This window comes from Psammomys obesus, unplaced genomic scaffold (genome assembly GCF_907164565.1).
Source record: "Psammomys obesus unplaced genomic scaffold, mPsaObe1.curated_primary_1811, whole genome shotgun sequence".
NCBI classification, from domain to species: Eukaryota; Metazoa; Chordata; class Mammalia; order Rodentia; family Muridae; genus Psammomys; species Psammomys obesus.
This window is the reverse complement of record NW_026596040.1, coordinates 5,916,957-5,940,385: the sequence shown is the minus strand read 5'-3', so window position 1 is coordinate 5,940,385 and position 23,429 is coordinate 5,916,957. Positions and strand designations below refer to the sequence as shown.

The 23,429-nt window shown below is 38.4% G+C and overlaps 1 protein-coding gene across 1 annotated transcript in view; it reads right to left on the bottom strand.

Annotated features, from left to right (window-relative positions):
- The window catches only part of Spink5 (serine peptidase inhibitor Kazal type 5), a 61,309-nt gene that overhangs the window by 22,552 nt on the left and 15,328 nt on the right, over positions 1-23,429 (bottom strand). The window contains exons 5-14 of the mRNA XM_055622814.1: positions 17,100-17,227; positions 14,345-14,408; positions 13,150-13,277; positions 11,844-11,910; positions 9,106-9,233; positions 7,636-7,723; positions 5,232-5,359; positions 3,957-4,038; positions 2,945-3,072; positions 2,264-2,312 (exon numbers count right to left, since the gene is read on the bottom strand). Of these exons, the coding sequence (XP_055478789.1) occupies positions 2,264-2,312; positions 2,945-3,072; positions 3,957-4,038; positions 5,232-5,359; positions 7,636-7,723; positions 9,106-9,233; positions 11,844-11,910; positions 13,150-13,277; positions 14,345-14,408; positions 17,100-17,227 (990 nt within the window). The remainder of the gene's footprint in view (positions 1-2,263; positions 2,313-2,944; positions 3,073-3,956; positions 4,039-5,231; positions 5,360-7,635; positions 7,724-9,105; positions 9,234-11,843; positions 11,911-13,149; positions 13,278-14,344; positions 14,409-17,099; positions 17,228-23,429) is intronic.

Sequence of the window (23,429 nt, the reverse complement as noted above, 5' to 3'; positions counted from 1 at the left end):
AAAAAAAAAAAAAAAAAAAAAAAAAAAAAAAAAAAAAAAAAAAAAACTGGAATAGGATTAACCTGAATGAATAAAAGAAAAAAAATGTTCTTTCCATTATTAAATAAAATTATGGTACAAAGTATGGAATACCTCTCTGTAGGTTATTGATTGTAAAAGCCCTGGAAGTCTCCAAAAGATTACAGGCTATTGCCACAATTACATGGCAAGATTCTTGTAAAAGTTACCGTATACTTTACAGGAAATAGAAAATGAGTCTCAAGGTGACTTGTAAACTCGCTCCACACCAGATAGCATGTCAGAGGATGCTATCTAAGCTGATGGAGAAAAAGCATAAGTCCTCTTGCTGAGCACTAACATCATTTGCTAGGATTCCCACCTGGCAGGCAAACTAAGTCCCATTGAAGCGACAGTGGAGCAACTGTCAAGGAGGAACTTACTCCTTTCTGATTGGACTTGAAGCTTAATCAACAGGAAAAAAGTTTATGTCTGGTGCTATAATCCTGGTCAAAAGCCTACATTTAAGGAAATAACAGGACCTGGGTAGAATCCGCTTTTGTTATTTCAGTATATGGCCATGTTGTCAGACTGGCCTGTAGATACTTATGTTTATACCTTTACACTCAAGCTGACTTCAGCCTTGGTAATAGAAGCTTCTTTTTCCAATAGGTATGCATAATTGGTCAGTGTCTACAATAAGAGACTGATGCTCAGCCCTAAATAGAACATCTTCATCAATTAACTTCCTCCCTGCCAATTCTTGGAGCATACCACTAAATAGGAGATGAAAAAAGTGAAAGATATGGAGAATGGGGAGGACTACTGTGAAACTGCTGGATTTGCTATGACCATCATCCGTGAACTTATAGCAGCTGTGTTTGCCTGAAAATAAGAAGTTTTAAATAAGAAAAAGAATTTGGGATGATTGTGGCACTTGTAGCAGAAGTATAAACCTGGGTCATCACTGAGGATCTTTATAATTGGGTTTCAGAATAAGGCAGAACGTTTAGGTTGCAACTGATAGTTATATCTATGCTTTTGTTGTACTGCAGTTTGCAGCACATAAAACCCATGAAAGGTCACAGGGGAGGAAGTTCAGTCAGCCTCAGGAAGAAGCCTTCCCGGAGTTGCTGAGGTTATTTCTGAGCTATCGTTTGTGGTTAGTATCCTGAGAAAGAAAGGGACAGAACATGTCCACGTAATAAACAATCAGTGTTTGTCTAAGAAGGAGAAAAGAAGGCTGATGTCTGGGGCTCTTGAAATATCTTCAGGAGGGGATCCTCGTCAGGGCATGGAGCATGTGGAAGTGACCCAGAGCAGCACAAAAAGTGTACTGACAGTGACGGGGCTCAATGACTAATTGGATACAATCTATAGCCAAATCTCAGACCTAAATTACTAATGAAAAGATGGTTCCACCTAACAAAACAGTGATTTTTTAAATGAGTCAGTTTAAAGATAAGCTTCTAAACATGTCAACTTTCCCCCAAATAATGACTAAGTTTGTACATTCAAGGATGTTCAAAATACACACTGGGTGAATTTTGTAAATTGTTACTGAGTGTAAATACTCTGTTGTTTACATACAGACATGTTTGTCTTTCTGATACATAAATTAGTGAAATTGGGAAATCAAGGACATGGACTAAGAGTGATTGGAAAGTCAAGATTAAATAATAACGGTAACTTGGATTAAGAAAGCTAGTACTTCCCCTTGACAGATATGATAACACACAGTCGTATTGTTAAATTGGAATGACTGGAATCTTGTTCTGTCGGTTGGACGTGCTTTAAAGGTGTAGAAGAGGTAAATTAATTTTATAAACAGCACATCTTAAAGCCTAATAATCTGTCTAACAAACTAAACCTAATAAAAGCCAAATGCACGAAAAATCCCTTACAAAGAGTAGACTCTGATTCCTCACTAAATGAGCCTCAAAATATGAACAATAATAAAATGAAGTTGGAACCTTGGAGGCATCTAATCATGATCATTTTTGCATTTAAAGCTCTCTCCTTCTCTCTCTCTCTCTCTCACTTCCACCCCTAGCCACTGGTCTGCTTGTTACTCAGGCTGGTCTTTAACACCCAGGCTCAAATAAGCCTCTTGAGAAGCTAGACTAGAACGTGTATCAGTGTTAAAAGTGTCCATCAGGCATGCAGTTTAGACAGCAGACACGTATGTTAGTGAGACAGCTAGACCATCATGCCATTGTGCAGCCAAAGAGAGAGGGCGCTGCAATAGTAGCTCTGAGAAAATTACCTTCGCGGCTTCTCTCTTAACCTTTGCTCTTGCTTTGTCTTCTTGAATACTATGAGAAAAGGCGAGAGAGAGAGAGAGAGAGAGAGAGAGAGAGAGAGAGAGAGAGAGAGACTATTAAGAAACAAATATTATTCCCTTAGGAAAGATCTTTTACACACACGATCTCGTTGTCTGATGTTTTGAGTGTTCTCGAGTGAACCCAGAGGCCCTGCGCACCAAGCTTGTCATTTGCTTTCTTTTTAGTGAAGGAACTAGAATGGCTTCATTCTCTCAAGTACATGGTACGAAAGAGGAGCTTTGCTCGCCCCACTGTAGCTGTTGGGCACCCAGCCACCCCTCATTCACACCGTGTACCTTCCCCCACCCCAGCCACTGACAAAACCACTGTTCCGCTGCTTACTACAATTCGGATTTTTGTAAATTGCTCATGCTAGTATCACTTTTTTTGTGTGTTTCCTGGGTAGTCTATCATAATAACCACAATCTGAAAGCTCTCAGTTTGTTTTGTTGTTGTTTGTCTTTTAACAAGTTAGATGTGACTTTCAAAGCTGAGAGATTCCTAGAAGAAAATACATTGTTATCTCTACTTAAAGAGAGCCCCTCTCCCACACCAAATCTCCCCATGATAAGTTTCCCCTGCCCCAGACTCTTCACAAGTCCATAGGCCCCTGCTCGACTCACAAGAAAGCCTGGCACATGGAGCATGTGTTGCCATGGATTTTTCCATCGGGGCCCCTGATAGGGTCATTCTCTCTGGTGCAATATAGTTGTCCATTCCTCCTGACCTTGCGATATCCATCACATAGCTTCTGTATGATCAATGAGAAGAAAGTTGGAGGCAATGAACATGGTTAGTCAGATCATAAGCGTCATTGAAATGTAGACTGAGTCTAGTAGGGGCTACATCAGAGCCAGGGTTTTAGGTCCTCTCCATGCATTGTTCTTGGTTGGGGTATCAGTCTCTGCACGCCCCCCAGGACTCAGAGATTTTTTTTTGTTTTTGTTTTTGTTTTTGTTTTTTTTTTGTTTTGTTTTGGCTCCTTTGGAACTCCTGTTCCCTCCAGGTCTTTCTAGCTCTAGCTCCCTTTTCTTTCATAAGATTACCTGTACTCTGCCCAAAGAAAGACACTCATGGTATATACTCACTCATAAGCAGATATTAGCCATATAATATAGGATAAACATACCAAAATCTATACTTCTAATGAAGCTAAACAACAAGGAAGACCCTAGGGAAGATGCTCAATCCTCATTCAGAAGGACAAATGGGATAGACATTGGAAATTGGAGAAGAAAGGGAACAGGAGCCTACCACAGATGACCTCTGAAAGACTACTGATCAAGGTATTGAATCAGAAGTTGAGACTCATAGACAAACTTTGGGCAGAAATTCTGTTTTTTAATCAACTCCAATGTGAAGTTTCAAGAATCCATCACAAAGAGAGTACATGGAGAGATTCCCTGGGAAGTGGTTTGCAAAGACTGAAGCCTTTTGGCTGAAAATAGGAGTAAAGCTCACCTTCTCCCATTATATGTTTTCACTTTACACGGTTTGTCTCTTAACAGAATGCATCAGTTTCATATAGTGTTTATTTCAATATTATTCCAGACTGAAGGATCATAACTGTCTGCCAGGCTCTCACGAATGTATCAGTTACAGTGGCAAACAGGGTTAAAAGTGGCTCTCACTCACAGCATATGTTTCTGACTTTTCAGATCCTCTTCTGCTTCTGGTTCCAGCTTCAGCTTTCTTCTTTTCTTCGGCTTCTGTTTTGCTGAATTAAAATAAAATAAAATAAAATAAAATAAAATAAAATAAAATAAAATAAAATAAAATAAAATAAAATAAAAGGATCCACTGATTTCTGCACATTGCTCATCTCTTCTTCATTCTCAGCCTGAACATGAAGGATTTGCCACTTTATCCCTATGCAATGACAAGAAATAAGAAAACTGCTTCTAATAGTCTATGGTCTTATATTATCTTCAGAGTTTCTCCCATCAAAAGAAAGATGACAGTAGTAGGTCTGTAAACTTGTTTTCTATTAATTATCTTTCTGTTTGTGATGAGAAAAAGAAGACTAATATTCACCAATGAAGTATCAAAACTGGAATCATGGTGACCTCATACCTAGAGGCTGAAAAAGACTTTAAGAAAATACACTGACACATCTTAATCGCCAGGGAAGATGAGGGGCAGAAGTGCCTCAGCTCTGCTCTAAGACTGGAATGCATTGATATGTGCCCATGTTTCTGGTCTACCTCCTATATCGTGTACCTTTTGTTTTCATTTACATTAAATATTGTGCTCATGCATGACTGTTTCATCTAAAAGACAAAAGTGAGACAGATTTAATATAACCCAACGATTCCATACAGTGACACACTAAAAGAACACAAATGTGCTTAAACAAAAGTATATTCTATCTACAGTGAATGGATGGTCTTTTAAACATATATGGTTATCAATAAAAAAGTTAAATATTTTACTATTATAAATATAGTCAAATAATTTGAGGTCAGCAAAATATTACTTACATTATTCTAAATTGTGAAGGATAGGAGGTAACTCTAACTTTCTAATTTAAAGTACCATTTAAGGTAATTTTATAGGTGCCTGTGGTTGAATATAGTATGTTCGGTTGTGGGCAGCTTAACTCATTTCATTCCTAGTGCTAGACCCTAACTATGTTAGAGATGCCTACATGCTTGAAGCATGGAACTTCAAATATTTATTCAGGTTTGTTTTGTAACCAGATTTAAGAAATAGAAAGTCAGAGAAAACAAAGCATCTTAAAGCAAGAGGTTGAAAGCATCAAACCCTCGCTCTGTACTATTCATGTTGTCCCTGTAGCTTATTCAACCACTTTGCTTATTTTGAGTCAGTTTCTGCCATGAAGCAAAGCTGGTCCTCTTAGGTCATGTGTAAGTGTCTTCTTTCCTTGACACTGAAAAACTCCATACTCACAAGAAAGCTTGGCACATGGAACACAAGTTGCCATGTGTTTTTCCATCTGGACCACGAATAGGATCATTTTCTCTGGTACAGAAAAGTATTCCATTCTTTGCACGATCTTGGAATTCACTACAGCGTTTCTGAATAAGAAAAGTGAGGTATTTCAGGTTCAAGACTATGTTCTCCATCTGTCACAATTAGCATTGCTTATCAATAAAACTGGACAAGATGAATTAATGGGGAAAACAATGCTTTAAAGAGTTAGGACTATTAAGACATTATAATTCTATCATTGTAATATTTATATGTAATAAGTATATTCATAATTATACATATTCAACAAGTATATTCCTAGATATCTATATGAAAATGCTTTAGTTATCTTTCCTAGACAAGTAGGAAGAATAAGTAATTGTCATATACAAATTTAAAGAGTGTAGCTGGGTCTGAATTAAATACATGCTAGTAAAAGGAAGGAATTATTCATAAAAGTTCTAAGAAATTTTGATTTAGTTCTATTCTGAGGATATATTCAGGAAAATCAAAAGATAAAGTCCTCCAAAAGAAATTACCATTGTCACTGCCATAGAGGCAGTGAGTAGCATATATTCTTGAGATAATCTAACATTTCAATAAGTTTGGCAGTTTAAGAATTAGTTGGGTAAAGATAGAAAGGTTTTGAAAGTGGTAAAGAAAAGGTGGCCTTGAAAACCAGTTACAATATGTAAATAGTGGGCGGAGTTAAGGCTTTATATTTATGAAATGAGAGCACAACAAAAATTTACAGTAAAGGATACCAGAGTCAAATCTTCATCACTGACAACCAGGTCACTGGATGATTTGGGTGAATGTAGATTAAATGTAATGAAATTAGTTAGATTATAACAAAGGAGAGAGGGAGTAAGGGTAGGAAAGAGGGATGTACGGAGAGATCATAAATGATTTAAAATGTGAATGTCATTTAAATGTGGATGTTAGAAGCATTTGGTAATCTTGGATGAAGAGTGAAGTGGGAGGGGAAAATTAAGGTAAGCGGTTAGTTACACAGAGATGGATGGCATCTTAGTGTCGCTTTGTAGAACTGCCATTCATACGTGCATCACAGAAAAGAATAAAATTGCAGAAATTGGATTAAGAAGGATTGCGACTGTCTTAGTGAGCATTTCTCTTGTTGTGATAATACACAGTAACCAAAAGCAACTTGAGAAGTAAAGGATTTATTTCGACTTACAACTCCCAGGCCACATGCCACCATTGAAGGAAGTCAGGGCAGGGGTTTTCAGCAGGAACCTGGAGGCAGGGTCTGAAGCAAAGCCCTGGAGGAGTACTGCTTACTAGGTAGTACCTCATAGCTTCCTCAGACTACTTTCTGAGCAACCCAAAACCACAAGCCCAAGGGTAGCACCATCTACAGAGAGCTGAGCCTCTTCACATCAAACCAGAAGACGCCCCATACGCTTTCCCACAGCCAGTTTTGTGGGGGCATTTTCTAGGTTGAGGTTTCCTTTCCTCAAATGTCTCTAAGTTGTGTCACTTTCACATAAACCTATCTAGGAAAGATAGATTTAAAAATATGGAATTAATTTACTAATATGACAGTATTTTTCTCTAAACGTATTCAGAAATTTTAGCATTATAATTTTGTTCAATGTGTATAATCAAACTTTCAGCATTGAGGATACTATTAATCATACTGAAAATGCATTCTTAAAGAGAGGAAACAGGCCTGGAGCCTACTAAAGAGCTCTAAAAAAAAAAAAAACTCCACCCAGCAAGGGATAGAAGCAGATATAGAGACTCACAGCCAAACTTTGGACAGAGTACAGGGGGTCTTTTGGAAGAAAAGGGATATAAAAGGACCTGGAGGGACAGGAGCCACACAAGGAGACCAACAAAGCCAAAAACCAGCAGAACCCAGGGGAGACTGCAGAGACTGATGTATCAACAAATGACCATGCATAGAGAGAACCTAGACCGCCTGATCAGAAGTAGGGCAGTCTCCATGTGGGGTCCCTGGTAAGGGGAGCAGGGACAGTCACTGCCATGAACTTGGTTGCCTTCTCTTTGATCACCTTCCCCTGGTGGGATGGAATTACTAGGCCACAGAGCAAGAGGATCCAGACAGTTCTGATGAAACCTGACAGGCTAGGGTCAGACAGTAGGAGGAGGACTCCCCCTGTCAGTGGAATAGGGAAGAGTGATAAGGGAGAAAGAGGAAGGGAGGGTGGGACCAGAAGGAGAAAAGGGAGGGGGCTACAATTGGGAATCAAAGTGAATAAAGTAATAATAATAATAATAATAATGATGATGATGATGATGATGATGATGATGATGATGATGATGTGTTCTGAAGTGCAACACTTGCACACACGTCAATGCATGGAAGTCACAGACAGATTGGTTAGCCAATCCTCACCTTAATTTCCATTTTAGTTTTAGCCCTTTCTTCATCATCTTTCGGCTTTATCTCTGCTTTACTTTTTTCTTCTGTGAAACGTTTCATGCTAGAGAGAAAATAATGAGGAGATGTGTTTTGAATCTTCATGTTGCACAGTACTCATTAAGCACAGATGGACCACATATGTTTTCCTGATGCTTTTAAGGGACCTCGTATTCCTACGAAGGCCCCTTCACTGTCTCTGTATAACACAAGTATATACTTAAGTGCATAAATATCTTCCCATCTTTCTTTCTTTTAAATCTCCTTATTTCAAATCATGCTTTTTTAAAGGAGATATTCCAGACTCTAAATAGAAAAAAGCTTAATACCCGTCAGTGTTGGTATTGTTGAACTTTCTTTTCCATTCAGGTTTTCTATTCAAGTTTTATTCTGTTCTGAAGTATGTTAAGTATATGTACACAGATATGTGTGTTACTTCTCTGGTAGATTTAAGCTTAAGAAAAGCAGGGTCTTCCCATGTACAAATTTATTCATTCACTCACCATTCAGTTAGTACGTACTTTGGGGCCCAACATTGCACTCAGCCTGGTAGGACATTACAAAACAACACAAACCTATTCTCTTAAAATGTATAGCCTTGGAGACAACAATAACAGACAACTACATAGAAATAATTATAATTGCCTATTGTGATGACAGTAATGAAAGCCCATAACTAAGGATTATGAAGATTGGTTTTTAACTAGGACATAGAAGGCTTTATCCAAGAAGTCTTAGCATACAATCTACAAGAAAAGGGAGCATTATCTGGCTGAGACCCAGAGATGCTTGCAGTAGAATAAGAAAGTTTGTGGAATTCAGTTCAATGTGATTACTTACACTGCTAAGTCCAGCATTTTGAAGGCTAAGGCTGGAAGTTAGCCACAAGTTTGAAAGTATTCTGAGCTAGATAATAAGTTACAGCCTAACCTGGGCTACAGAGTATGACCCATCTCAAAAAAAAAAAAAAAAAAAAAAAAAAAAAAGCAAGCAGCAAGTCCGTAACTTGAAGCATCTGACAACATAGTGAGGCCTTTCTGATTGGGTCATGTGCTCAGCCTTTTTCTGTGACTTATATTGCTAGATGATAACAAGAATGTAAAGAAACTTTAGTATGCCCTACCAACCCTGCCACAATTAGTTAATTACTGAAGATAAAAGCCTTTCCTCCTTCTGACCTATGACTAGTTCATTAAAAGGTCACAAAGGCATAGGCCTCACAGTGTTACAGGAGGAGTCATAAGCCTGCTTTCCAACTGGACAGAGCTTAGCTGTGCTCAGATGCAGGCGCTTATCATTTACTAGCTGGGCTTACGGTTTTAGGAGGACACAAATCTGGCCAAATCTGTCACAGCAGCACAAGCCCCACTCACTTCTGCCTCACGCGTCCCTCAGCGAGCACCTCCACCTTCTCAGTGACCCGACGAGTGGCTGAATTATACTCACAAGATCTCAGCACACAGGGCACACTTGTTCCCATGCATCTTGCCATCAGGGCCACGAACTGGGTCACTTTCCCGGGTACAAAAGAGCCTTCCACTCCTCACTTGGTTTTCATATTCCTTGCAAAGTTCCTTTGGGGGTGAGGGAACGCATTTGTCATTTTCTGGCCTTTAATCTTGACATTTTGCATAATAGATTTACAATCACAGAATGACAAACTGGGGAGTGATGGTAAACATAAACACTGTCTGAATGAGAATTAGCTAAACACTCATTATTTTAACACTTTACTTGGTACTCTTAGCATCTCTGTGCTTTATTTGTTGACGTCAAAGAGCTGAGGAAACAGTAAGGCTTAGCAAACATTTCCTAAAACCAAAAGTAGTTCTCATCTTTCAAATACTCTGGGGGGGGGGGAGGTCTTTTGTGATATTATCACATAAGCTCAACAGAATGAAAATATTGAACTTATAGAAATAATTGTTTTAATGCTACTTGATATAGATCAGTTTAATCTCATTTGCAAAGGGACAGAAGCAAGTTGTTATTTGGACATTGTATGTACTCTGTTCTTTGGCCGTATTCATTTCTGACCCTGTAGGTGAAGAACCTCGGGGTGAGTGAATGTAGCTCCCTTTACCCTGACCTATGCCAACTATACTTATCTAGAAATTCTGAAAAAAAAATATTCAAAACAAATTTGGTTCCAATTTCTTGACAATTTGGTTCTGGACTTTCGGAATTCTAGTACTTGGTAAAAAATGAACTTCACGCACACACATACACACTACTAGGCTGGAGAGCCACTGTATGAACAAGCACGCATTGTTTTACTGCTGCCTAATCTATAAAAACCACCAACAACTGTGTGACCTCAATCTTTGGGGCAGGAGTCAGGAGACCGTGGCCACCACGCTGTGGCTCTACTCAGTGGACGACCCTCACAAAGCCGCAGGACCTTTGGAAACTTGCTGTATCTTTGTACAGTGAGACTTCTCTAGATTAGTATTTTGATGTGTATTTGAAGTTCAAATTTCTTCCCAAGATTTTTTTTTAACAAGGAATCCTTCCTGCATTGTAATAAGAAGATACTAGTTTTCAGAGGAGGAGTGCGCATGTACTCCACTCTCTGGGTCACACACTTGGAATGAGAAGTAGAAAGCAAACACCTGATAATCATAACATGGTCATAAAATCAATGCTCCATGATTTTCAGAACAGCAACAATGATAATTTCAGTTTATAACTTATGATTCATCCAAGAAGATTCTGAAGAAGCACTTTTGTGAGCAACCCACTGACAGGTTAATTACAGGGCACACTTTGAGCCATTACTGAGAAACAGCCCTACTCAATCCAGTGGTGCCTAATGACCCTGTTCACCAAGAGGAGGAAGTTAGGGTGCTTGGGGCTTGCTGAAAAATAGCCCTGTTTACATACAATAGACAGAAGAGAAATCTGACAGGCTAGCCCAGTGTGTCAGGCTGAAATATACAAACCCCACAAGAGGCATTGTTTTCCGTCCTTGGTTGGTGTTGAATGGTTCATGGAGGGTCCTGGGTATTTTGTTTCTCCATGTCTAAGCTCAGAGTACTCAGTTTAGTGTGGGAATTTTGCTTCATTATGTAGATTTGTTAAGGGGGAAAGTGAACTCTTGATTAACAAAAAGTGGGTCTTTCTCTCCCATAAGAAAGTGTTGTCTTACAGTTCACAATCTGTGTGTCTGTATTAGTCTAAAAGTGTTGGAGGTGAAAACAGCACAACAAGAAGGTAACTTTGAGGTCTTTTATAGTGTCCTTATTTTCTGACAGGAAAATTGAGGCCCAGAGAGATGTTTTGCTCACTCTCAAAACCCACAGCATGGCAAGATGAAGACCAAAATCCAGGTGTCTTTGCTTCCTAACAACAGCCATTCAGCTAGATCACTGTTCTCATTCTCATTGAAAGAAAGGTTTAAAAACCCTAGTGCTTTAAGAAGCCAAGACTTCATTGCTTACTTCAATACAAGAAAGAATTTTTGCAATTAATTGAAATTTTATAACATAAAATAAATATAGACAAACCTTAATTTTAAGAGTATTTTAAGCTACTGCCTCAAAATTTGAGACCTTCATTTAAAAAGAAGCAAGGATTTTATTAAGAATGAACTTTACTGAATAAAGTGGCTATGTGGAAAAGTGAATAACTCCAGTTTTACCAACAGAATTTTAGAGTAAATCACCATTAAGTGCACTACTTAAGAGCCTGAATTATTTGGAAATTTTCCTGTTTAATTTGTACTATGTCCTAAGTTTTAAAAATGGATTCGAAGCAAACTGGTTTCTCCATGTGAAAGAGAGGCTAACAGAAATGGGGCAGAATGACCAGAAACAAAACATAATTGTACATATGAATGGAGATACCACCATGAAACCATCTCTTTGTATGCTAACCTGAAAAAAAATGAATAAAAGGAAAAGAGACCAACAGAATTCTGAGTGTATGAAATTTCTTTTCCTCTTTCTTTTGTGAGGTAATAAAATCAAGCTTAGGAATGGTATATTTTAAGCCTTAGGTGGGAAAGGTGGTTCAAATGACCCTGCTGATAGCTACTAGGACTCGTATATGTGAGCAAGTTTAACTAGTATGAAATCCATGTATGGAATGGGACAATGACATCATTGTGCTCCTTCAAAGGTGCAGGTGTGATTTTGTCCATGGTTATAGGCCCAACTCCTACACTGTGGCAGTGAACCACCTACCTTCTCAGCGTCTCTCCGAATTCTGTTTTCTCTGTCTCGTGTGGCATTTTCTTGAGCTTCTTTTAAACTGTCAAAGAAGCAGAGTCCACGTGGCCCAGTCATATTTTCAGTGTCTACCCTGTTCTAAGGACCAGACACTCTCCTATCGTTTACCATAACCTGTTGAGACCAGTTCACTCACAATAGACAAGCACTTCCCTGTCCTGAATGCTAGAGACCAAAAAATTGCCAAAGATAAGGAAGGGTGTGAAACTGACTCACCGCCAGTCAATTAGAAGCTTTGTTTGGCAGAGCCAGGTGGGTGTGCCACCTTGAGTGACAAACAGAAGATTGCCAGGAAAAAAAATCCCTCTAACAGGCAGAACCAAGAGCCTTGAAACAATGCTATGACAAGGGTGAAACTCAGCTGAGCCCTTCAGGTATTGCCATACACACCCTTCTCTGCAACTTTTTAAACTGTGTGAGATATTGGTTTGTCTTCATGTCAAAGCAGGGTTATTCCTAAAAGATAAAATCAGATTGAGCTTCTGAACCTCATCTATGACCCAACTGTAACCTCATCTTTGTGTGTCAGGCTCATCCTGCAGGAAATAAATATAGAAAAGTCAGATTCTCCTCTTCTGCCAGGACATAAAATAATGAATAAATAAAGCAGAAAAGCCACAGAGCTCAGGGCCATTTGAACATTGAAGACTCACGCCTCCTTGGTAAGAAAGTGCCATGCCAGGCACTCATGGAGACATGAAGCCAATAGTCCTCCCTTTAAAGGACACTTCTACAGTAAGAATGAGTCCAGACACCAAATTATCTTCATTATTCCTCATTATTATTGTTGCCACTTTATGCTACTATTTAAAATTAGATATTACTCAGGGTGGGGGAGGTCCCTAGGTACCCAATGAAAGCACTGCATGTCAAACGACCAGTTTTCACTATCCAGTGCTTACGTGCTTTCAAAGTCTGTCTTTATTTTGTTAATTAGCATATATGGCATTAGATATCATTATAGAATTTTAAGGAAAGTATGCTTTAGTCAATTCTTCCTCTATCTGCTCCAGCCCATGACCCCAAGTCTTAAAGGATTATATTATAAAACCCAGTATGTCTTTTGAAGCATTATACATTTTTAAAGGCAGGTTCAATTATTTTTTATCATAGAAATATTGTAGTAAAGTGAAGAAAAAGCCCATATCATAACTAGACTTATCTCACATTACAATGACAAAAGTTCACATCCGTCATGAGAAGGACTTTAAAACTCTGAAATAAGGACCGTGTCCTAGGTCCATCTAGGGATGCTACTTACAAGAGCTCAGCACACATGGCGCACCTGTTGCCATGTGTCCTCCCATCAGGACCACGGATTGGATCGTTTTCCCTTGTACATCCGAGTCTTCCATCTTGCACATAGGCCCGAAAATCACTGCACACATCCTAAAGAAGGGGGAAGAAGAGAGAAAGAAGAGAGAAGGGAATATGGCACACAATAGTATGACTGGATGCTTTCAACAACACTCTGAGAAAGCGTTGGTCGTGGAGAAACAGCTTTGAGAGTCTGTGTAGCTCGTGTTTAAGTATAGAATTGTTTACTTCTTCATGTGCGTATTCAAAAAAAAATAGTTACAAGTATGCTAGAACTCAAATCCATCGCTGCCTTTGCTCTCAGTGTGTTCAAAATGTCTTAGGTGATGTAGACAAAGAAATCCTTAAAACAGCTTGTGCTAAAATCTTTGGTGGAGGCTCGCAACAACCATGAAAATGAGAATTGGTGTTCAACTAAAAATTAAGTGTGATATGAATGATACTTTCTCTTTCCCCAACATCAACAGCTCACGGAATCTTAGAAAATAACAGCTTAGTATGAATCTCATTTCCTTAAGTGATTTGTTCAAGGCTTCCTAACAGTGCTTGCCCAAACTGAGGTTCCAACTCTGATATAGTGATTGACCTCTAGTGCCCTTTCACTTTTCAAGCAATTTCTTTCTTTCTTTCTTTCTTTCTTTCTTTCTTTCTTTCTTTCTTTCTTTCTTTCTTTCTTTTTCTTTCTTTTTTTTTTAAAATAGCAGAAATAGAGCCTAATGGTCTTAGTATCAAAGTAAACAGATTTGGTGTTAAGAACGTGGCTGCTTTTTCTATGTCATCAGAAAGGATGCAGAATTACAGTAAAGTCAGATTATTACTCTTTCCAAGCATTCCAGCCTAAGGAGGAGGAGGAGGAACACCACATATTTTTGTTTTTTTGTTTGCCTTTACTCAGTGGATCTCAACCTGTGGGTCATGATCCCTTTTGGGGTAACATATTAGATGTCCTGCATATCAGATATTTACATTACAATCCATAACAGTAGCAAAATTCTAGCTATAGCTATAGCAATGAACTAAATTTACGGTTGCAGGTCACCACAACGTGAGGAACTGTATTAAAGGGCCGCCGCATTAGGAATGTGGATAGTGACTGTTTTATGCTCCAGCAGAGTTCCCCACACTGCAGCCGCTCTTACCTTCTCTAGAGTGCTGATCTCACATTCCCCTTCACTTTTTATGCCAACTTGGTTCTCGCTTTTCCTGGAATCAAAAAGTTCATTGACATAGAAATTAACCTGAGAGAATTCTCCTTCCTGAAAACCTTCTCTTTGTATTCTAATTGTTTCTGTACCTGAAAACAGTGTTCTGTCTTATTGCTTTATTTACCTTGTATGGTGAAAGACCCCTTTTACAACTTTAAATAATAGCAAAGAGATGGAGCCATGTTGGAGAGCTAAGTTTCAGGTGTAGAGTAGATGTTTAGTACTTCTCCAATAACTTCATTGTTTGAGGTTGCAATTGTTAATTTTTATAAAACGTTCAACACTAATTTATCTATTTTTTCAATAAAATATTCTTCCATGCTAACATTATATTTTATCGTTCAGGAAAAGTACATAAACTCTTATGATTAACTTTGTTTAATCTGATAGAACTTTAAAGAATATTGAAAACAGAATATACATGTAAAATGCAAAGCAGGACATAAATGCAAAGCAATTTCTACTTTCTACAGAAGCAGCTTGTAATTCAGCATGCATATAACAATAAAAACACAAAACTCAGAACAAAACTAAGAATGGAAGACTAGTAGAAGAAACGGATTTTCAAGATCTATAAGTTGACAAAAAGTAGCCTGGAGTATTATGTGGAGTCTTCTAGAAGTCAGAGCAATGAACAACATAGTCAAATTATATTCTGGAGAAAATACCACATGGATTGGAGATTTAGAATTTTAAACTATTAGTTCTTAATTATGATTCAGAATTAAGTGCTCACTATGTTTAAAACAGTATAAAATGAATGCCTTAGAAACTATAGATGTTCTTTCTCTGCCTGCTTAGTTTTCTATTTTAAAATGGTGCTGCATTATTGTCTCTTTCTTCCTTTCTTTCTTTCTTAGTCTGAGGTGTAAGACGTGGGTGCTTGGTGGCTACCTCACTGGACCTGGGTTTTCTATTTTTTTTTAATATTCATTCATTCATTCATTCATTTATTCTGATGAGAACAGTCTGAAATACAGTCATGAATAGGTCAGAAAGGCTAACTGCAAAGTTTGACCTGTATTAGAAGAACAGACAAAAACAAGGCGCAGTGGAGATCAATGAACAACGCAGGCTGATGCTAGAGCAGAAGTTCACACTCTGAAAACTGACCCGTTACTGAGGACAACTTACACTCAGCTCATTGAACACAGAGAGGTCGAGCTGGTGTGGGCTTGGAACCTTCACCCCTACATTCTAATCTATTTGCCATGAGATGGTACTCTGCAGACTATAGAAAGAGAAACCCGGACACCAACCCAGCCACAAAACCCTCCACCTACAATCTATGAATCTACCTGACTGAAAGATGCCCTGGGACAATGGTGGCACAGAACTTGTGGGAATGGCCAAGCAATGTCTGATTTAACTTTGAGGTCCACTCCACAAGAGGGCACCAAGATCCTACACTGCCTGAATGGCCAAGATCCAAAAGGTGGATACCTCAGAGACCTAAGAACCAATCATGAGTGGTCTACAAAAAAAAAAAAAGTTAATGAAATGACATCTAGTAATATTCTGATCTACTAAAAAATGATCAGTGCCAGTCATCATCAAAAAGGTTTCTACTGGCAGCACATGAGAACTGGTGCAGAGACCCACAGCCAGACATTATGCAGAGAGAGAGAGGGTGACAGAGAGAGAGAGTAAGAGAGAATGTGGATTGAATGTTTCCATCCAATCCTTCCTCTTGGAGATTGGAGAACCCTGCGGAAGAAGGGAAGGAAATACTGAAGGAGTCAAAGGAGGTTAAGCACTTCAGGAGAGCAAGACCCAGCAAATCGATTAAGCAGGCCTCATGTGGGTTCATGGAAACTCAAACTGAAAGCACAGGGCCTGCATGGGTCTGCACCAGGTCCTCTACATATACGTTGTGGCTGTTAGCTTGGTGTTTTTGTGGAACTCCTAACAGTGGGGGCTGGTAGATCTCTGACTCTTTTTTCCTGCCCTTGAAACTCTTTCTCTCCTATTGAGTTGCCTTGTTCTGACTTAATATGAGGGATATTTGTCTTCTCTTCTTGTATATTGTTTTGTCCTGCTTAGCTGTCATCTCTTGGAGACTTGCTCTTTTCTAAAGAGGAAGCAGACAGGTAGTGAATCTGAGGGAGAAGCAGGGTGTGGGGGAGGGAAAGTTACAAGGAGTGGAGAGAAAGGAAACTGTGGTTGGGATGTATTGCATGAGAGAAGAATCTAAAAAAAAAAAAAAAGTTCAGAATCTCAAAGGATAACTATTGCCCTGTCAGCCTTCGCAAACATTGGCTATTGTGTTTCCAGAAACAAAAGTGCAGTTCATTCACGTTGGAGATTATAAGCAGAGGCTGCAAAGCAGGCATGTTTCTTGTTGTTATAAGAAAGTTAATAACCAGAACAAGCACTGAGAGAAGAGGAAAAACACAGGGTAAAGGGGAGGCCAGTGAGATGTGATATCTCTTTGGCCAAGAGGGTCAATACCAAACTTACATTTACATATTATATACTATACTATAATATATATATTATATAATATTTTAATTTCCTTAAATCATGTTTGACGGTGATGATGACACTCTATGTACATTTCCCCCAAAGAGTAGGAAGAGAAGCAGTGCACTCAGTTTGTTGTAACTCACAGCAAATGAATTATAAATACTAGAGGGAAAATCCATAATTTCCTTGTGCAGACGCCATGTCTGCTTTATAGAATACTCACTCATTCTCAGCACACAGCTCACATCTGCTGCGGTATGTTCTCCCATCTGTGCCACAGACTGCAGAAGCATCGGAGGCACAGATGAAATCTCCATCTTTTCCTCCTTGTTTGAGAGCCTCACAATTCAACTGCAAGAGATATAATCAAAGAATGTTAAAAAAAAACAGAATACCCCTTAAGAAAAATAAGTAGCTTAGTATTTCAAACCGAGATAATAACTCACTGTAGAAACAATAAAGGTAGGGATTGGTGAGCTAATAAAAATTAAATGAAGGACAATGAAGTGTGTTCTGAAGGCAGAGATGGAGTTAGATTTGAAAAGATTTTGGAATGAGTTCAGCCACCTGCTGTCTGGGTGAGATAAGCCAAGTTTTAATTAATGAAACTAAGCACACAATGTCAGCCAAATTCTGCCTGTAGTCACCATAGACTGATAATAAGCCCCAGCAGATAACAGACATAGACACACTCTGTAAATTATAAACTATAGGAAATGTTTCATTATGGTTCATTAGGAGAGTGATTAACCAGATTTCCAGGTTCCTAATTTTTCTGTTAACACTGAGATTTGAGTGGGTAATTTAACCTCTCTATACTGAAATGTTCTCACTTACAGAGTGGCTTTAATTTCGCCAACCGCTGATTCCACAGGGATATCTAAGTTAGTAATGTAGGTGCAGTAATTAAAACAGTCTGAACACAAAATGTTTTGTGTCTCATAGTGAAACTTTGGGCAAAGTGCAGGAAACCTTATGGAAGAAGAGGGAGACAGACAGACCTGGAGGGGACAGGAGTTACACAAGGAGAACAACAGAACCAAAAAACCTGGGAATGGGGGCCTGCAGAGACTGATACTCCAACCAAGGATTATACATGGAGAGGAACTAGACCCGCTGCTCAGAGGAAGCCCATAGGCTGCTCAGTTTACAAGTGGGTTCCCTAGTAAGGGGATCAGAGGCTGTCTCTGCTATGAACTCAGTGGCTGGCTCTTTGATCACCTTTCTCTGGGGGGTGCAGCCTAGCCAGACCACAGAGGAAGATGATGTAGCCAGCTCTGATGAGACCTGATAGGCTAGGGTCAGATAGAAGGGGAGGAGGTCCTCCCCTATCAGTGGATAGGGAAGGGGCATAGAGGGGAGAAGAGGTACTGTGAGTGAGACAAGGTAGGGGACTACTGTCAGACTACAAAGTGAATAAATTGAAACAAATGAACAAACAAACTAATTAATTAATGAGAAAGAGATAAAATGCCTTGTCAGGTGGAGAGATGGCTTTGTGGTTAAGAGCACTGGCTGCCCTTTCAGGGACCTGGGTTCAATTCCCAGCATCCACACTGCAGGTCACCACTGTCTGTTAAGTCTGTTGGATTCTTGTTCACACAGGTATTCACGCAGGCAAAACATCAGTGCACATAAAAACACGTTTTCTCTATTGACAACCAGGGCAAGAGAACTAACTATCTTTCAAGGATTATGGCAGTAATGTCCAGGTCATTGCTGTCATATGTAGCATGACATATGTCTAAGGACAAACTTGTGTAGTGAGAAAACAACCTGGCAGTAACTGAAGACACGTGCTCCAACCTCGGACCTGCTTCCCACTCACGTTGCCTCTTTGAACCTCACTTTCTTCATATGAAAAATGGGAATTCACACCCAGCCCACATTCCACATTCATGGTAAGGATCAAAGAAGTAATTGTGAAACACGATTTGGCAATAACCATTGTGACATAAGGTAACAAAGAATATAGAGTGTAATTTGAGCTTAACTTTCATCTAAAACCAAACACATTTAACGAGAGCCCCCTGCTGTCAATATCACATTGAAAATCAAATTTTGCTGCCTTTGAAATATTTCCGTGGTGTGTTTAAAATATTTCAATAGTGTATATGGAACATACGATGTGTGCCAGCAATCACTCACATAAAATCACTTACATGCGTCACAAACATAGAAATGTAGAACATATGCAACTACACAGTGAATTTATCACCCAGAGAATTAAAGTGGAGAACTGTCCCAGAGGGAAAAAAAAAATTAAAGTGCTCAGAAAAACTACACCACGGTCCCACTCACTGCACCATGCATTTTAGAAGTTACAGAATCCTGTAATGTGTGTTGTTATTTCGTTTGCCTACTTGTTCATTTATTTCTGAAAATTCATTACATATTTATAAGACTTGGGTAGTCTAACATTTTATGAGATTGCATTACAAACAGAACTAGAATACTGCTCTAAAGGGTCTGCATGCTAACGGGAAGACCACAACATAAGCAAGTCTTAGATCATGGTAAGTGTAACAGAAATAAACCAACGGCTGCAACACTCTTATAACACACTTCACTAAGCTATCAATATGCCAGAATCATCTTGCTGCATAGAACATGTTCATGGTGAAATGACAGTAGTGAGAAGTATCCTACCATCACAGACTTTAGTAAATAACTGAAAAGCTGAAAGATTTGTGGTACCTGAATCATGCTTTCAAGCAGCAGGAGAAAGAAAAGTGTGGTTGTAACAAAGAAAGAGCAGGGAGTTGCTGTCTTTCTCTAAGATGACATTTTTAGAAGGTGCAGAAACATCCATTGAAAATTGTGGATCAAAGAGAACAATCACGGCCATTGCCCTTCACCTCAAAGACCAAGGGCAACATTCTAGGTCAGACAGGTGTTGGCTGGGGGATGACAGAGTGAATCAAAAGGCCAGCTGGGAGGTGACAGAACAGGTGCAGGCATTTGCTACTCCACCTTCTTGTCCTCCAGACTCCAAGGATGGTGAATCACAACCTACAGAAAACACCTCTTCCTACTGCTGACAATTAAGAGCTCACAGATGGATCCTGACCTGAAAAAAAGGTAGTAAAGCTGGACTGAGTTCCAGACTGTTCAGCTCTTGCCCATATTCCTCGTCCAAGCAATCCAATCACCAGAAGCTTAATCTTGAACACTAGTTAGCTCATTGTAGGAAGAAAACAAGCCAGGGCTGCTGCGGAATTTAACATTTAAAATATGTACGTATCTCAGAACTAAAACAACATCAAAGAAATACTATCGACTGAAAACCATGAATCAACTGAAGTGGAAACTGTCAGGATGAAAAGAGGAATAATTTCTCAAAAGTGCGATTATCTTTCTGAAAAATAAAAGATACTTTAAATATTAAACAGTATAATAGAATTCATACAGAAACAACAACATATAATAGAACATTTACACTTAGAAATGATTTAAATAGTAACAAATAGAACAATATAAAGAATAAAAGTGAGATATATCAAACATAATGAATTTTGAAGTAGGAGTTCAGGTAAAAGGAACCTTTTAAAAGGTGATAGCAATGGAAACTTTAAAACATAGAAGCCAAACGAAAGCAAAGAATAGAACTCATTTGCACAGGAGACAACTTCCTGAACAGAACACCAACAGCACAGGCTCTAAGGTCAACAGTCAATAAATGGGACCTCATGAAACTGAAAAGCTTCTGTAAAGCAAAAGACACTGTCGTTAGAACAAAACAACAACCTACACATTGGGAAAGGATCTTCACCAACCCAACATCTGACAGGGGGCTGATATCTGGAATATATAAAGAACCAAAGAAGTTAAAAGGCAATAATTCATGTAACCCAATTAAAAATGAGGAACAGAGCTAAACAGAGAATTCTCTGTAGAAGAATATAGAATGGCAGAGAAACACATAAGGAGATGCTCAACATCCCTAGCCATCAGAGAGATGCGAATGAAAAAATGACTCTGAGATTTCACCTTACACCCATCAGAATGGCTAAGATCAAAAGCTCAAGTGACAACACATGCTGGAGAGGTTGTGGAGAAGGGAGAATCCTTCTGTATTGGTGGTGGGAATGTAAACTTGTTCAACCACTTTGGAAATCAATCTGGAGCTTTCTCAGACAATTAGGAATAGCACTTCCTCAAGATCTAGCTATACTACTCCTAGGCATATATCCAAAAGATGTTCAAGTACACAACAAGGACATTTGCTCAACCATGTTTGTAGCAGCTTTATTTGTAATAGCCAGAACCTGGAAACAACCCAGATGTCCATAAACAGAGGAATGGATACAGAAATTGTGGTACTTTTACATAATGGAATACTACTCAGCAATTAAAAACAAGGAAATCATGAAATTTGCAGGCAAATGGTGGGATCTAAAAAAGAGCATCCTGAGTGAGGTATCCCAGAAGCAGAAAGACACACACGGTATATGCTCACTTATAGGTGGATACTAGATCTATAAGATAGGATAAACCCACTAAAATCTGTACACCTAACAAAAAATGGATTAGAAGAAGAGAAATGTGTGCATACTCACCTAACACAGGCCCCAGTCTCCCAAATAATTTACAATCTGTGATAACTTTAGATAAAGCAATAACTAGAACAATAAACTTTATGAAAGACTAAGAGAACTATTTATTAAGAAAAATAAAATGATTAGTCTTGTAGGGTTTTTTTTTTGAAGAAAACTATGTATCTTTTTGTTAATAGAACCAGCTTTAATGATTTTACTGTGTACACATTACAAAATTAAATACAAAAACCAATTTCATAACATTATTTGTTATAAGGTTGCTATCTATTAACAATTGTTACAGTAGAGAAGGTAGCCAACCTTAACATTGATATAAATATATACATATTTCGTATGGTCCAGAAGTCAATTAACGTTATCTTTACATGTGGACCAAAGCTAAAACTAACATTTCAAATTAAAATTTGTCCAGAAAAAAGTTTGTAATTTTTCAGATAATTTAACCAAAGTATGATTTCACAATTTAATACTTAAGTGAATAATTTTTTCTAAACTCTATACTATGATATTTTATTGAAAATTTTTCATATAATATATTTTGAAATTTTTCCTCCTCTTCTAATTTCTTCCTATTCCTTCCACTTCCTTAATCACCCAACATTAAGTTCTTCTCTCTCAATTTCAAAAAAGGAAGAAAAAATAAGAAACAAACAAACAAACATTTCCAAGAAACAGGAAAAAACGTGAAAATACAGGAACAAAAGTCAAAACAAACAAACAAAAGATCAGTAAGGCAAAAGACGTCAAAGGAAGTCAAATAAAGCAAAAAGTCTAAGAATGGCCCCAATGGAGACAGGTTTTCAATTCTCCCGTCCCACATAAAATCTGCAGAAAATGGTATAATTGGGGGAAAAAAATCCAGTTTGGGGCAGCTATTGTCCATAATGATGCTGTAAGTGCAGCTTCATATACAATGTCTTCACAGATGTGCCTAACTTTCTCCATAGCCTCTTTGCTTTCCAATGGTCTGCCAGAGTGTAATGTTCCCAGGTTACAAGAGGAACTAGAGGGCCTAAGTGTCAAAGATACATTAGGCAAAAGAATAGGTTTTTACTGATCTTGTCAGTGGCAAAAGCCAGTGCCAAAAGAAGTTGGCATTACGGGGGGGGGGGGCGACAAGCTAAAGAGAAGTCATAGGTATTGTGAACCGTGATAATCAAAACATGAATATTCAATGCAAAGAAAGTGTACCGTGTACAGTAAAATATCTCTCCCCCAGAATGTGTCAGAAACAAAACAAACGTTACTAATTTATGTAACATGATAAGAAATTGTCAAAATAAATTCTACATTAGATTGCAAAGAAATGGCAAGAATTCCTAAACACAGTCTATGTTTTCTAACCAAATTTCATTAAAGTTTAAACCTAATATAGGAACACTTTACGAAGCTAAAAAAATGAAGTACTATATTACTTAACTAGAGGGTATTATAGACTATTTAGTTAATAATGGCAAAATGAAATGCCTGAGGCAAGAATCCTGAGACTGACAGTCACTGATATTTTATATACACTTGTCTGTCAACAGATGCCGGCAGAGTTAGAGGAACTTATTCACATTCCTTGTGGAGTGTAAATTGATACAACTATTATGGAGGTCATGAGGCAGGTTTCTCTTAAAACTAAAAGTAGGGCACCGCAGAGACACGGCTGTCACTATTCCTGCCCAAATGCCGGAAATGCTCCAGCTCAGCAAACGATGGATGTGCTTGTGCAGCCATGGTTGTTGTAGTACAGTTCACAAAAGTTAAGAGATGGAATCATCGGAGATGTTCATCGACACATGAATGGGGCAAAGAAATGTGTAACGATTAAGCTGTAAGAATGAAACAATCACATTTTCAGAAAATAAGAATGCAACTGGGCACCATTATGTTAAGTGCTAGGTGTGTGTGAGTGTGTGTGTCTGTGTGCATGTGTATATATGTGTGCATGTATGTATGTATATATGCATGTATGTATGTATGTATCTGTATATTTTCCTGTGTGTATA